At 37.4% G+C, this 16,111-nt stretch overlaps 2 protein-coding genes across 2 annotated transcripts; one reads left to right on the forward strand and one right to left on the reverse strand.

Annotated features, from left to right (window-relative positions):
* Positions 1 to 888: 888 nt before the first annotated feature.
* LOC106931546 (transmembrane protein 255A) lies at positions 889 to 14,177 on the reverse strand. Its single transcript, XM_015009732.2, has 9 exons — positions 13,616 to 14,177; positions 12,108 to 12,247; positions 11,672 to 11,734; positions 8,318 to 8,407; positions 7,779 to 7,859; positions 7,614 to 7,699; positions 7,302 to 7,461; positions 5,140 to 5,235; positions 889 to 2,321 (listed from the first exon to the last, which is right to left on the reverse strand). The coding sequence occupies exons 1-9, from the start codon at positions 14,025 to 14,027 to the stop codon at positions 2,187 to 2,189; spliced, it is 1,263 nt and encodes a 420-aa protein (XP_014865218.2). The 5' UTR covers positions 14,028 to 14,177; the 3' UTR covers positions 889 to 2,186.
* A 369-nt stretch (positions 14,178 to 14,546) lies between these two features.
* rnf7 (ring finger protein 7) lies at positions 14,547 to 16,074 on the forward strand. The gene is made up of 3 exons (XM_015009713.2): positions 14,547 to 14,749; positions 14,858 to 14,905; positions 15,598 to 16,074. The coding sequence occupies exons 1-3, from the start codon at positions 14,584 to 14,586 to the stop codon at positions 15,714 to 15,716; spliced, it is 333 nt and encodes a 110-aa protein (XP_014865199.1). The 5' UTR covers positions 14,547 to 14,583; the 3' UTR covers positions 15,717 to 16,074.
* The last annotated feature ends 37 nt before the right edge of the window (positions 16,075 to 16,111 follow it).

Genomic DNA, 16,111 nt, shown 5'->3' on the forward strand with positions numbered 1-16,111 from the left:
CATGATAAAAGTAAATTATTTGTAATATAGCAAAGGCTGCAAGTATTTTACTGTGATTTCATGTGCTAGATTGACACAAAGTAATGAATAATTGTGAGATAGGAGAGAAAGAATATATTATTTTTAATTTTCTTTCTTGATTTTCAAATAAAAAGGTTGAGTTTATTTTGTATTCAGCATTACAAAGTCAATATCTGTAGCTCTATCATGCTCTATAGTTGCAATTTTTTTTTTTTTACTTTTCACAAAACACCTAATGTGCATTCAGAATCCACAGAAAGCACCTCAGAACTTCAGCTTTGCCTTTTCAAATGGATTTTGATATGAACTTTGACTGGGCCATCACAACCTATAAACTATGATGCCCCAGATGTCTTCCTTCCTTTCTGAAGGAAGTTGTTTCTTTGCTCCATCACCGCATGCTTGCTTAAAATGAGAAATTGCTGCAAAGTCACTGTTTCAGTGGAAGTTCCTGGGTTATTTTAAGTAGATAACATTTTGACCAATTGGCAGTAAAAGCTGAATTAGACTCTCTTGTGTTATATTTAGGGCCAGAAAGCTCTGCAGCTCATTGAATCTAATGTGTCTGTATGATTAGATTGTGTTGGTATGAATTATTTCTGTTCAAATACAAATCATGTGACTGTTGCAAAGTGATTTGAAATTGGGCCGAACCACAGAGGAGGCAGCTGGTAGAACTGTTGCTACCTGATTTCACACCGAAAGGAAGAACCCACTCAAAATGCTGGTCTACGGGATCAAATGTGACTTAGCCCAACATTTATGTAGTTTTTCTTACTTGGTTTGTTTTTATCCCTTTAATGAAGCTTTAATGTTTTGATGCAAGAAGATAAGAAATGATACACAAACCAAACATTGTAGGGAAACTTCTGTCTGGTTTCACACAAATCTTTAACTTTTCTGCTTTACAGAGACCATAGTTACAGCTCATACATGTGTTAAACACCTGGAGACCGACCTATGTTATATTCATTCATAAAACGTAGCGGTTAAAACATGATCGCCTTTCAATGTCTTCTAGAAACTGGAGGAGACACTGATTATTCCTTGACTTCGGTTGATGCTGCATTTGGACTAAGGCTCGTACTCACAGACTCTGATACTTTCCACATTTTGTCTCCAAGGAAAACATCAGAAACGTTTAAAGCAGGGTTAGGTTACAGAGCGATTTCCCAAGCTTTGAACATCGCTGAGCACAACCCAAGACAATATCTGAATATTGAATCAATATGACAAAACTGCAAACTTAAGAACGCATGGATATCTGTCTAAAGCAGGGGTGTCCAAAGTCGGTCCTCGAGGGCCAGCATCCTGCATGTTTTAGTTCTCTCCCTGGTTGATCACATCTGCATCACATAATGGCTCGTTAGAAGGCCATTATGGCCATAGCTCGTTAGAAACATTGACATGCTGAAAAGATTGTTACTACCACTAGGGAGAGAACTAAAACGTGCAGGAGGCCGGCCCACTAGGACCGACTTTGGGCACCACTGGTCTAAAGCTTGCACGCAAGAAGAGAGTAAATCAGAGAAGTAGCCGACAGATCCATGGTTGCTCTGGAGGAGCTGTAGCTTATATAGAAGAGTGGCAATAAAAAGTGCTTATTGAATTTACTGAATTTAAAAAATCTTTTCTTTAACTCAACAGTTTTGAAAATTATTGTGTAAAGCTGGCAGAGACACACCCAAACCCTTTACAACTTTAATTGTGGCAAAAAGTTGCTTTACACAGTATTAACTCAGGAAGTCCGAATACAAATGTACACCACACTTTTCAGAAGCCCTATTTTTCTGCTGTTTGAGGTTATATAGCATGACAAAACGTGATAAAGGCCAAGTGGTGACATAAGTACTTCTTCAAGGCAGAGTGTGTCAACAACACAATGTTAAAATGCCAAGAAAAATCTCACTATATTAAAAGTAATTTCTGTACTTCTGCAGCATTTCCTTTACGTTGCATCTGGCATAAAAGTAACATCTTGACCAAAAAGTCAAGATGTTACAGAATCACACTCATTATCATCCGTTATCACGTCCAAAAGTGAGGTGATAATGAACCTGTACATTGTTACAGCTCTGTACTGGGTTTCATAAAGCTCAGTTCTTGAATAAAATGTGCAGATTTTCTCCGTCCTCTTGACATTGTGTTCGGCGTGATGCTGCGGTTCATGCAGAGAGGCCGTGGACTCTCTGAGACAGCAGGGTGGTCAGCGGGTTGAAGGGAGGCGGGTTGGACTCTGCTGGAGCAAAACTCTGAGCAGCAGCGGTCTGCTCTCCGGGAGGGAAAAACTCTGACATCCTCTGGATGGACAGGACAAAGAGGAAATTAAAAACATGTTCTTGTTTTTAATTTCCTGAAAAATCTCTACGAGTCCACGAGTCATTATTGTGAGCTTATAAAAGGCAAGGATCAAACTAATGCAATCTTGTCATCGTATAAATAGAAATAGATGATTTATAGGTTTCAGTTTGACTTTTTTTTTATTTTATTTTTTTTTATTAATTTGCAATTTTGGCCTGAAAACAACTTAAACAAAAGTCTACTTTACATTGGCTTCACACGTTTCCACCTAAATCCCCATCTCTGTGTAACACTGCAACACCAGTGACATAAATAAAGAGGTCATGTATGTCATTTTATCATTTTAGTTAAAGGATCTGTTTACAATATTTCTCTTAGTCAGAAATAACCGGGTTTGTCCATTTTAACAAATATTTGTAGAGGCATGTAAACTTTTGCATCTAATTTTTCTTTTGTTCTTTTAAATCATCAGATTAGTTTGCTGTACAGCCTTTCCACAATGTAAAAAATAATGTTTTTGAAAGCAACGTTAGAAACCCCAAAGTAATTCAACAATCAAGCTGTTGATGAGTGACTTCTGACTACAGCACAAAATATATTGTCAAACTTCCAAAATCACAATTAAATTGTTTTTTGGGTTTTTTTAAAACTCAAACAGGACAACAGAGATCTTTTAATGTGGGACCAAATTGTGCATTTTGTAGCAATTTAGGGTTTTCCTTTATTACTTTGAAGGGTTTGTTGGTTTTAAATTACATTTTCATGGATTCCTCCTCTGCAGTCATGTGTGTCTCCTTGTGGTTATTTTATGTCTCTATATATTGCAGTGCATATTTGTTGGTCATTTATAGCTTTTTGCAAATATTTTGCATTACTTTTTAATTTTCTTGAACCTTTTTCTTGCCTTTCAGCTCAGTTTATTTCTTTTCTTTTGTCATTTTATTTTCTATCTGTCCCCTATCCCTGAGCTTAAGTCAATTGTTGAATTTTTTTAATTTTTTTAATGACAGTCCATCACGTGTAGCTTCCGGCTTAAGGTATACAGGTATTTGCTTAGTACTACTAAAAGATAAGCAACATTTTTCTCCAGTGACTTTAAACTACACCTGAAATCTCTCAGTGCCGTGGCCTCTTTCAGGATGTTTTGGTTTTTAATCTATAGACGAGGGAGAACTGACAGCGTGAAGAAAGAGATGAAATAACATGCATCTCAGACACATGATCCAGTCTCTGTCGAGCTGCAACTCATGCCGTTAAGCAACTGAGTACTTCACTGAGCTCTGTTTCAAATGACACTACAATAAAAACAAGATTTGCATTTTGGACCGCAGATCTTGTCGTTGATTTACTGTGGAAATCGTGCTTCTTTCTGGAGTGTGAAACTGGAAACAGAGACGAGGCTTTTCCATTTGATTTCTAGAGAAAGCTCTGTGAGTTGCCTCTCAGGCCACGTTAACAACAGAACCAGCTGTTTCTCCTTCTTAAAGCGTCTCATCTGCCTGTATACCATTAAAATACCTGAAGCGTTACGTAACAGCGTGGAGCATGCTAAATGTCTTGAAGCACATACTGTGACCAGATACTTTGCTATCAGCATAAAAAACTCTCTCATGCAAGCTGAAGTGATCCACCGACTCTGAGCGTTGCTTTGGAGAGACTCCAGTAGCAAAACATTAACACTGCAGTTTATTAAAAAAATAAAAATAAAAAAATCTCCTTACTTTTTCTAGTGTTTTAGTTTATCATCATATCTGCTGCGCTGGTAGTATTAAATAATGATATCCCACGTGATAAATTATGCTTTTACAGTGAAAATCTTAGAAATATTTAAATCTTTAGGGAAAATTGCCAGCAGCACAGTTATTGCCACTCTTGTTTATGCTTTGTATTGTTCATTTTTTGCCAACAGGACAGCACTCAGTGTTCCTCTATAATATTTTACAAGGTTGGATCACACAGAGAAAGGAATCTGTTATTATTTTCCCTAGATCACAGGTGTCAAACTCATGGCCCGTGGGCCAAATCCAGCATACCACAGCTTTTTATGTGGCCCTCTAGATTCGAAACTAGACACTAAGTGTGCTCAAATATTATGTTTTCAATCAAATCAATGCAGTTTTTATCTGTTTACTGTCAAATTATATCAATCAGTTGGGAGTTTATTGCAAATTTTTCTCAAAAATTGTCAAAACTTTCTTACTTGTACTAAACGGCTGCCTCAGCTTTAAGTGACATCAGATTGTAGCCCATGAGCTACACCGTGAGTGATAAAAAGTCACATTTACCGACATAAATAAGCACAAATATCGCAAATATTTCCACGATGATTTTTATAGCAAAAAGAATCACAAAATCCAGGAGGGACTGAAAAGATGTTCAATAATATTATTTAATTTGAATAATTCATTGATATTTTAGCAGTTCGTGAACAGGTTTTATCAACACATTTTGTCACAACCGGCCCTTTAAGAGCATTCACGATCTAGATTTGGCCCAAAATGAAAATGAGTTGTGGCCAAAGTGGACACACCTCTGTCTCCCAGAGTCCTGGTTCTCTCTTTGTCTGGACAACCATCACTTTGTTGATTTAAACATTTGTTTTGGATCCTTATTCTGCTGTTAGTTAACAAAGAAGGTATTATCATTATTATATTTTTAGTCTACTTTACTAATCACGTTTTTCAGGATGTTTGGTGGAGGTTCAAAGTTTTTACCGTGAATGTTCTTATGAGGAAACAAACATAAATCAGGAAAAGATTGAGACTAATCTGACAAGTGAGAAGAACTGTGTGTATCTGGTGCTGACTGAATACCGACAGGAAGAAGCGGCTGAGTGTGTGTGTCGTCGTCCGTCAGCAGGGGAGCTGTAGGGGAAGATGCTGTGCTGTAAACAGCAGCCGGGTTGGTGCTCCTCTGCAAAAGGAAAGAAAATCACGCAAGCAAAAATATAATTATTTAAATGAATAAAAAAAGCATGAAAAATACAGATTAATCTTTATTTTACTTTCTTCCTTTCTTTCTTTATTCTTCCTTTCTTTATGTTTTCTTTGTTTCTGTCTTTCTTTTTACAGGTATGTGGTACAGATGGAGTGAAATCAATTCTGTTCTCTGGAGAATAAAATACTTCATCTTCATAAAGTATTTCTTTTTAGGGATAAATGTTTGGTTGAAATAAATTGGTATCTTACTAGTCTGTTGTCATAGATGTTGTCCTGTTTTTTTATGACTTTCTTTATTTTTTTCCTTTTCTTTAAGTAAAGAATAATGTGTAAAGTAAGACATATAAAAGAAAGGGTTTAAATGAGTTAATACTTCTACCTACCTCCTTTACAGACAAATATCTATCAAAAATATATATCACAGTATTTGAACTGAGAATGTGAATATGTTTAAAATAACTAAACTAAACTAAGTGCATTCTGAATAGATTACTCAGATACCTGCTATTTTTAATAACCGTAAAGGAGCTTATTTAAAGCCACTTAGTCAACATAATTAGAATATAAACGTTGAAGAAATTGAAGGATTTTGAATTTAAAAGACACAAAGACTTGATTTGTGGAAGAAAAAAGTCTTCCAAAAAATGTCAAAGAATAAACGCAAATACAGACATGCATAATGCAAGATCACAAATCCTCCGCAGAAATGTTCTGTTCATCTGCATCTAATGAATCTGGACCCGAAAGAAAAAAGTGCAGGAACAAAAACACAACAGATCCTGAGTTTGGGTGGTCTTTGCTGGAAGCTGTGAGTATCCCTGATTTAAGATAACAACTTCAGCTGAAAAATTAACAACACAGACATGGACATCACTGCACTTTCACAAAAAAAAAAAAGCATCATCCTGTAGGATGAAGCAACTACAGGATGAACATCAGCACATGATAAATATCTGCTGAAAATATATCATATATCTATAGAGACTCGACGTGTGGGAGAGAAGAGTCGCCTTCTGCCTTCTCCCACACATTGAAATGAATGAAAAGGATGAACCATGAGACGTGAGGATCACACAGGCCTCCATGGGAAACAAAAGGACCACGTGTTTACAATCCGACAGCGAAAACACGGAGCGGCACAAAGACGAGTGAGGAGGTGAAAACTCAGAGAAGTCACCTCATTAATTGCTGCCGATGACCAAATGAACTGCAGCGAGAATCATTTAGTGGAGGAACAACAAGCAGTGAAGGACGACACAGGCTGTGTGGTCCTGCTGCAGATATTCATTCCACGGCTTTTAGGGTTTCTTTGTTGCTTTAACTAAAAGCAAAAGCAGGCTAAAATATTCAGGGAGTTTTTCGTGCAGATTCAAGACAGGCTGGATCCCTCAGCGGCGACCGAGCTCAGAAACTCTGGGAAATTTAGTTTAAAAAACCTTTATATTGTCTTCAAAACTGATTTTGTAACATTTGAAACTGTGACTGGACAAAGGGAAATTTTAATTTTTTTCATTATTAATTTACAGAGCAAATACATTTCAATTTGACCAAGGACAAAAATAAGATCCTGTGACATTTAGTAAATAATCCAAGCTTGTAAAATAGTTTGTATTTAAGGAAAACCAGCTCATCACCTCAAGCTGTTGACTTGCAGCAATTACTGCATATAATATCTAGATATGGGAATCGTCCACCTATCTGCTCAGAGTCTGTGTGGCGAACTAAAGATTAGGGTAAAGGTAAAGGGCCATGCAGCCTCAAAGAGGTGGAGCTCATCATCTTAGATAAACAGTAAAAACACCAGTGGAAACGTTGAGTTAATGAGGAAAATCTAGCACCAAAATATATACATTTTTAAGAAATTAAGTTTTATTCATCATCAGCAATGAATATTTCTTCATATATATTTAGTGTGGCGTTTAAAAATCACACTAATGCATTATATCCCACTTTGCTTCCTTAACTCCTCAGGCCCGGATCGGACCCTTCAATCACAATCACAAACATGAGGATGCATGACGGTGCTGTGGATTATCTTACCAAGTACTTGATGTTTCCCAGCACGGCAGCTGTCAGTATCCCAGTGAAAAAGGCCACCAGGTTCACGCCGGTGAGGGTCCAGATTAAAATGTACAGGGTGAAAACTTCCTCACAGCTTTGCACTCCAACAAACTCAAAGTAACTGTTCATGTAGTCTCCACTGGAAAACAAAGAAGGGGTTCTGCTTCATCAGTCACGTTATAAAACCCCAAAATCTCTGTTCTGCATCAGTGAACAACATCCATAAAACAAAAGAAGTGTCTGACGTGACGTGGAAGCTGAAAAGACTCAGAAGAACTACGATTCTCTCACTTGGCGCAGTTGTAAAGGTCGCAGCAGTAACAGGTCCCGCTTCGTACGGTCATGGTGCAGGACTCCCTCAGATTCCAACACGGCACCTGAAAATAACCTTAATTCGGTTTAAGATTCTCGCGACTTAGCCAGATGAGAATATTTCTCTTCGTCATCATCGCTCACCGTAGTGTAGAAGTTCTCATAGACGTAGCTGCTGCCGCTGCTGTAATACTGACACCTCCCTGCTTTCAGGGGACGCACGTCCTGACAGAAACATGTCAACAAGTCATTGACTAATAAACACTCAAAACACTATTTAATATTATTTCTACGCAAAAAAAAAAGAATAAATAAATAAAAGTGCACACTGGGCAGTGCAATAGAGTGCTCCTAAATCTCTAGGTAGGATGCCAGATTGTTAGGTCTCCAAACTACTGCTTGTTTAAAGCATTTCCACTTCCTTTCTCCTCGTCACTGGATGAGCTGACATCCAGTGACGATGTCACCATACAGTATTTATCAGATTAGATGAAAAGTAAAACATCTGATGTCTGAAGTTTTTGATAAAACACAAACCAAACTTTTCTCGTCATCTTCAGCTTTCACAACAGGGTCGTGCTGTGACCGTAGCTAAAACAGCGCCGTGGTTTGTCTGTTTCGGCTGCATTAAACACAACCATCTGAAGTTAATGTGTTCACAGAAGAGGGAGTGTAACCCACACCATGTTTAAGAGGACGCCGACTCCATCAATCATCAGGCACAGAAAGGAGGCGATGACGCCGAAGCTGAGGAACACGATGGCAGCCGTCAGCTGAGGAGGGAAAAATGGGAAAAGAATAGATAGAAGATGCTCATTATTAAGTCAAAATTCAGCTTTCGATGTCTGCTTTGGCTGTGATTTAGATTTAGTGATTTTAGTAATTTTGATACATGTGTATCTTGTTTTTGTTTTGGAGTTTTTCCCCAATGCTTTCAGGTTTCCGTGTCTCTCATTGTCAGATTGTTGGCAGGTCCTCTTCCAAACCTTTTGTTTTAAACAAACAAAACTTTTTAGCTTGAACAGTTTTTGAATACTTTCAGTATTTTTCTTTTTGAATTACTTTTTAATTTCTCTCTGGGTCTTCCTCAGAGCTGCAAGGAAACATATAGCGCATTGAAAAAGTATTTATATTTTATCAACTATTCAACCTTTTTGCTGTGTCTTCTGCAGCCTTCTGACAAACAGCAAATATGACTTGTTGAGGCTTTTTTTTTTTTAACAATAGCTTTCTTCTTCCAACTCCTCCATAAACACCAGATTGGAGTTCAATAGCATGACCAATAGTTGTCGTGTCAACAGATTCACCCTCTGTGAATCAGAGCAGCTGCATAAATCCTGAAATTAAATTACACATATCTGCACTTTATTCCCTAATTCGGTGAGAACTGAAGACCGTTGATGCGGCTAGATTTTATCTAGGAGTTTTAGAATAGAGCGGGCTGAAAACATTTACTTTACATAATTTTATTTGTAAAAATGTTCCTTTTCTTTCACAGTTTGGTTTATCTTTTTGTGCACTTTTCAAACATTATTCACTGTATACCAGCCTGAATGTGGAAAATTCAATACATTTATAACATTTGTGAGATTATTTGAATTCTTTAATCCTTCTTATTTTAAATTATGAACAGCATGTGTTGCAGGGCAGTACATTTCTTCAAACTGAGTGCCTTTTTCTTGGTTTTCTTGGTTCTTTTATTGAGAGCAGGTGAACATTCTGTGAATAAAGTCATGGTATTTTTACCATGAAACATCATCTTGCTCTTAATCTAGTCTTGTTTACTGCCATATTTTCAAATAACAAATCTAAACTCTCCACACAACAGCTGTCTATAAGTGCAAGAAAGTATGCAGAAAGTAAATGACATGAAATAAAAAAAAGAAAGCCATGTTTATGCAAATCTGTAGGCATGGTTTCCTAAAAGTGTGTAGAAGTGAAAAAGCTTGATTAAAAAAAAACCCAGATCCATCAAACTTTACAAATGAGTTTATGAACACAGATTAGAAGACGTGCCAGAAATTGATGTTTTCAATTTGTGCATAGCAAGTCTGTAATGCTGCACTTTTAAAGCCATCAATCATATTTTCATTGGCTAAGCTCATTACATGAATCAAAACAGCTTTTAAATCCTGCCTCATCTCTGCGTTTGCCAAATGTTTCAGCCATTCCAGTTCTGCAGTCCCCTCTGCACTCGAGGATCGTGGAAATGTTAGAAAGCTTGAAATTATTTATGCTGACTAAAATAATGGTTTATATTTGTCTACACTTCAGGTCTTTGTCCACTTATAATTCTGCCCTCACCTTCAACCTAATAGAGAGGTTGTTTTTTTATTTTGTGCTTTTTATCCCTGCACTTATTATTGAGCTTTAACATCAACCCACAAACACAACTAGAAATGAAAATTAACCACCTATAATGTCATGTACTTATCTCAGAGGTTCCTTCAGATTCACTGTGACACAGACTGCTACTGGAGGTCCTTTCTGCTCACAGTCATCAACCTCTACAAAAGCTCTTTGAAGAAACTCGTGACACTTGATTTCCCTTTGAGATTAATGAAGAATTTTACAATTGAACTGAAAACTGCCTACAGTTTATGATAACATTTTCTGAAGGCTCCAATCGTCATACTTTAAAAACGAGTCCATAAAAGACAGGAACCAGTTCTAATGAGGTCTGTCGAGAGAATTGTTCAGAGACACAGGTGGGATTGTGCTAGATTAAGTAGCAGCATGCTAAAAGACATATCACGATCCCATATGTCAACTCTTTTCTTGTTTACAGAAGACATACCAGAATTTAAAGTTGTGCAACTAATTTATATTAAGTCCTGAAAGCAGACCTGGTCTAATAAAACATTAAAAATCTCAAATAAATATGGAAACATGTTGCTCATTAACTCAGCGTCTTGCAGTATAAAGAGCTGCAGACTGTTAAACAAATTTTTGTACCATGGCGTCCCAACACCAACACTCCCCAATGCTAATTTACAAGGCAATGAATATGAGTGAGAAGTAAATTTTTCTAAATCCTGATAGATAGTCCCACTCACAAGGCAACAAATAAATCTCATAGCTGCAAGAAACACAATAACTCTTTTCACCAACGTAGGCTGTAAAAGGAAAATAAACATCAAATGTGTTGTGATGAGTTTGTTCAAAATGTGTTTAATCAACATATTTCTCACAACCAAACTTTGCAATGTTGTGATGCGTCTTGGGTTATTGATATTAAATAACCACCAGTTGTTCAAAGGAACAAATAAAGTAAATTGTGAGCTTACCTTAAACAGCATAGTTCATACTTTCCTAATCATAACTAAGGGGTTAAGCTTTAATAACAAAGCATTATTTAGACTCCCAGGCAGAAATAATAATTTGTGTGCAGCTGTAGATACTCTCTTGTATCTAATGTAGAAAAAAAAAGAAACAAAAACAAGCTTGGAGAAGCTCAGGTTTCACCTCTGGGTTGTTGGAGCATCATTACAGTTCATTTGTTATCCACAATGAGCAAAATGAAACTGTTCTGTAGAAACATAAAACCTCTTGATTGTGTAACCTTTGAAACTGAAAACACCAAATTTTCAGGAGCCAGGAATATGTTTTCCTAAAACCAACGCCCTGATACCGTCATATCAGCGAACGGCAGCTCGTTCATTGGACCTAACATCTATTCATCTGTTGAGATTCTGCGTGGGATTTGTTTCGTCAAGGTTGTTCTTTCTGGAAGAACCTCTTAAGTCTTGAGTCTTTTTAAGACTTAAGTCTTGAGTCTTTTTAAGACTAGCAGGTTTTCTTTAAGGACTGCCTCGAGCACTAATTTCCAAATGAAGAACTACCAGCCACCAAAATGATGAAGAAACCTTACGGTATCAGTGTGAAACCTAATACAAAATGTCTGAAAAGAGATGAAACAATAACAGTAATATGCTGAGTTTGTTCAGTAAAACACAATGAGAAATCATGGCAGTGGAAAGTGAAATCATGGCAGTGAAAAGTGAACATCTTAGGCATTGCATTGAATTTTACAGTACCAATTGCTTGCCGTTCTCTTCTAGGAGGAGTCCTAAAAGTCCCAGGAAACAACCGAGAGTCAGCTGCAAGGGACAGAAGATTCATGTTAATCAAAAGCTCTGATGCTTTCTTTTTCAATGTTGGCTCCTTTCCAAGAAAAAAAAAAAAACTCAACAAAAGCTTTAAAGTGTGGCGCAGTTCTGACATTACATGAAAAATGTGCGACATCGTGATGAAGGTAAACAAAACTCAATGCAGTTATAGTACAAAGATGCAGTAGATGCTGCTGTTTGAGGAATATCAGAATACACTGAATGCAAACAACAGCAGTAGAATGTTAATTACATTTCATAACCATTTTATATTAAAGCTGTGTCTGAGCTAAACACCTTCGGAGGCCAGAAGACAAAACGTTAAGCTTGTTGCGACGGATTGCAACTTTTTGACACTACTTACAAAAGCTCCTGACATGTAGCCCGTCACGTCCAGGCTCTCTGTGCGCGTTGTTGTGTAGGCTCCCAGCACCACCAGCAGTAGAGACAGACTGAGCATGCTCAGTACCAGCCACAGAGCTCTCCGGACCCTCAGCACCACCTCTGTGAACCACAGAAGAAACGACGAACTTTGATCATACTACCAGGATGAATAACACACGACACTATGTAAAACAAGCTGTACTCTGAGGAGCTTTTAAAACTCCTGTTCTTCTCAGATATACAAACTAATTTGAAAATGATACACTTGTTCAGTCATTATCTACATAACTGCCCAAAGTTACTTGTAAGTGATCTATGTGAATTTTTTTTTTCCACCATCTGTGCAAACACTTGGCAGCCTTCTCTCCTTCCATGTTCACATCTGGGCACATCTGGACACATCTCAGCAGATTTACAACAGGGAAGCGTTTGATTACATCAGAAATAGTTTAAACTCAGATTTTAAGATGATTATGTTAATTCACTCTTACAGCTTTTGGAAGGAATTGTTTCTAGATTGTCCAAGTACAGGAAAGCAGACAATCAATTCCCCACATTTGGGCAATTAACTTTCAATTACTTTGAAAAAAAAAAAAAAAAAAAGGATTTTCCTAAATATATATTCTTCCAAACATAATCAAAGCCCAAAATCAGATACACCTGTGAACATTTAAAACTACTACTAATCGACCACATTTTTGTTGGCGGGAAGATCTGTGATGAAAGAGCTTAACCATTTGTGTAAATACATTAATGAGAAATCTGAACTAGCCAGGTGTCATGCATGAAAACCCAGAAAAAAACATGAGCTCACATTAATTCACAGTGGAAATAAGCATCCAAAGATAACTAAAGTTATCAGAAACATTTGGCTTTTTTGAGGAGGAATAACAATAACTGAAAAGTGTACAAATAGATGTATGAAGCTTTACAGAGAAATACCTGCATAAAGCGAGTCAGGGAGTACCTTAAGCACTTTCTGGGATAAAACAAATTGCAGAACGAAAATGTAATTAAATTAAAACGAGCAATCATATCAGCTCTCATGTTAAACTTTTGACAGAAATAACTTTAAAGTTCATCCAACAAGCTAATAAACATACATTAACTCTGTCACAATAAAAACTGTAAATATAAGTAGAAAATTCACATTCAGTTTAGTTACACACAATATGACCTGAACTGAATTTGGATAGCATTGGATTCAACTTCAAATAAATTTGTTTACAAAGTCATTTATATGACATGTAATTAGGTGTTAAACAAATAAACCACATAATAGCAAAACACAACGGCTACGAGGATGGTAATAGGTTGCTTGACCTTTTGTCAAATACCTTTCAGACTGGATAGTTTGGGTAACATCTACTAGAGTTTCATCATCTGTTACTGACAATTAAGGATCCAGAGTGTTAAACGACTTTTGAGATTGCAAAGTTAAAGCTTGAATTACAAAACAACTTATCTTCTCCACTCCTGTTAAATTACCTGTCGGTTTGTTCATTATGTCTTCCTCCTTGCCTGCAGGTCTTTGGGTCCTGGCGGTCATGATAGTATAAGTGCCTCTAAACCAGTCCACAGTGTTTTCCCTAGGAGTGTAATCGTCCAGATCAGCTGGCTGAAGCTTTGGTGAGAACCTTTCAAAGTCTTCAGTGTCCAGAGAGACGGGGGAAACATGAAAGCTGCTGCTGCTCCAGCAGTGAGCTGCGTACAGGGAGCTCCAGCCTCTGAAGCATTCAGGGGTAAAAAGAAACTTGAGACCTTTTTTCTCTCTTTCCCGGCTGTCATCATACTCCAGGTGGCAATCTTCAAAGAAAATTATTACGAGGATGTATCCAAACGAGCATCCTGAAACTAGTGTAAGTGTTGGAAAAAAAAAAATAAAAAAATCACATAACATTTATTTTATTACAGTCTTTTACAACTCCTTGCTGTGAATTTGGATATCTGTCTAACATTTGTTATTTAAAAGATCTTAAAAGTAAATGCCCGTACTCAAAGGGTCATTTAATTTGAGATGCATCTCAATGAATTAAGTAAATCTTTCACATTTTTTCTTCCACTAAACTTTCCACCCTTTGCATGAGGAACAGCCAGCTTCTTCCTTTTGTGGTTATTTTAAATGAAACATACCTTCCAATGTGTATATTTATTAATCAACATTAAATTACTTTACTTTTTTTTTTAACTATTTGAAATAACTGCCAATAGAAGTTACACATATGTTATTCAAATTGCTGAAATAAGTTAACTTTTTGTTAATACAACAATGTAGATACTTATAGTTTGATACATTTTTATATGAAAAGGGTTTCCACTTAATGCCTGACAAACAGCGTCCTCTTCCGTCGCTATAGGAACAAGACGCTGGCTAACATGGTTAGCATTAGCACAGCTGTCGTCCTTCCATTTTGTGCAGCTAAGCTAACGCCAGCTAGCACCGTTTTGCGGCAGAGATGGATGACGGTGACGAGCCGGGTTTAGTCCTGTCGCACAGCACCTCTTCGGGCTCTAAGTCGGGTGGGGACAAGATGTTTTCCCTGAAGAAGTGGAATGCAGTAGCCATGTGGAGTTGGGACGTTGAGTGCGATACTTGTGCCATTTGTCGGGTACAAGTAATGGGTGAGTCTGGATGAGTTGTTAGCTCAGCTCTCACCCACGGCTAATGAAGCTAACAGGTTTGTAACAGTACAAATGAAGCAGTAACGCTGTTCGCTTTACGTTTTACAGACGCCTGCCTTCGATGCCAGGCGGAGAATAAACAAGAAGACTGTGTTGGTAAGATACTTGACACAAAAAAAGCACAATTTACTAATAGCAGTAGCTGTTAAGTTAATCAAACAAGCTAGCGTTGGCTAATTAGTGGGAGCTGTCAGGAAAAACAACATTCAGCCTGCTAATTACAGAAACCTGTTTAAAGAAATTCAGAAGAACTCGTTTTTTTTAATGAGCAACAGCAGCATATGCTGTTTCAGAGCCCAAGAAAGATAAACGGAGTTATTTTAATTGAAATATGTCGTCAGATGTGTGCAGTTACGACTATAGTTCTATCCCTGTTTGAAAACCCTGTAGAAACAGCATGATCTCAGACAAACACTCATTGAAATTCCCTTGCTACTGCTACTACAATCAACCTACAATTCCCTAGTTCTATTTCTAACAATAGTCATGGGATTCTGTAATTAGAGAATTATTTGTGTTTGTGGGGCTATGATTGCTGTGCATTCCGTTATCTAAAAAAAACAATAGTAAATAATTGATATCCTCACTTTTATCGTTATCACAATAGTACCACAACGTACTGTGATGAAACTTTATGTCCATGTAGCCCACCCCAAACTTGTAAAACAATTGCTACTTTTTTTTTTTCACCCATCTCCCTGATATATTTTCTGTAAAAACTATTTCCTAAATAGTTTTGTCTGGTGTAGTCATTAAACTCAGCAGGTTGTTTGTTTTCTGTCTTTCAGTCGTATGGGGAGAGTGCAACCACTCCTTCCATAACTGCTGCATGTCACTTTGGGTGAAGCAGAACAACCGCTGTCCCCTCTGCCAGCAGGACTGGGTGGTCCAGAGAATCGGCAAATAAGCACCACATCCAGATGTACTGTGCACAGATGCACCAGAACATGGTGACGGACTTCTCACTGATCCCGGCAGTATGTCCTGCGTTGTCCTCTCCCTTTCAATTGCATGTTTCCGTTATACCTGGTGTCAAAGGAGGACAATGGACACAGCTAGAGCTGCACAGATTCGTGGCTGAAGGGATCACACTTCAAGGAGAGAAGAATAAAGTGTGTTGGAGCGTCATGTTAGCTTTACATTAATGTCTGCTGTGGTGTTTGGCACATCGTGGAAATGGGAGTTTCTTCTTTAAGGATCAAGGATTGTGAATAACTGTGATTCAGACACTCTTTAAGAATAAAATTCATACAATTCAAATAAAAGTGTCAAAGTGTGACAGATACTTCATTCAGTCTTGAA

This window comes from Poecilia mexicana, unplaced genomic scaffold, assembly GCF_051168715.1.
Source record: "Poecilia mexicana isolate PSO_F unplaced genomic scaffold, ASM5116871v1 scaffold_13, whole genome shotgun sequence".
NCBI lineage: Eukaryota > Metazoa > Chordata > Actinopteri > Cyprinodontiformes > Poeciliidae > Poecilia > Poecilia mexicana.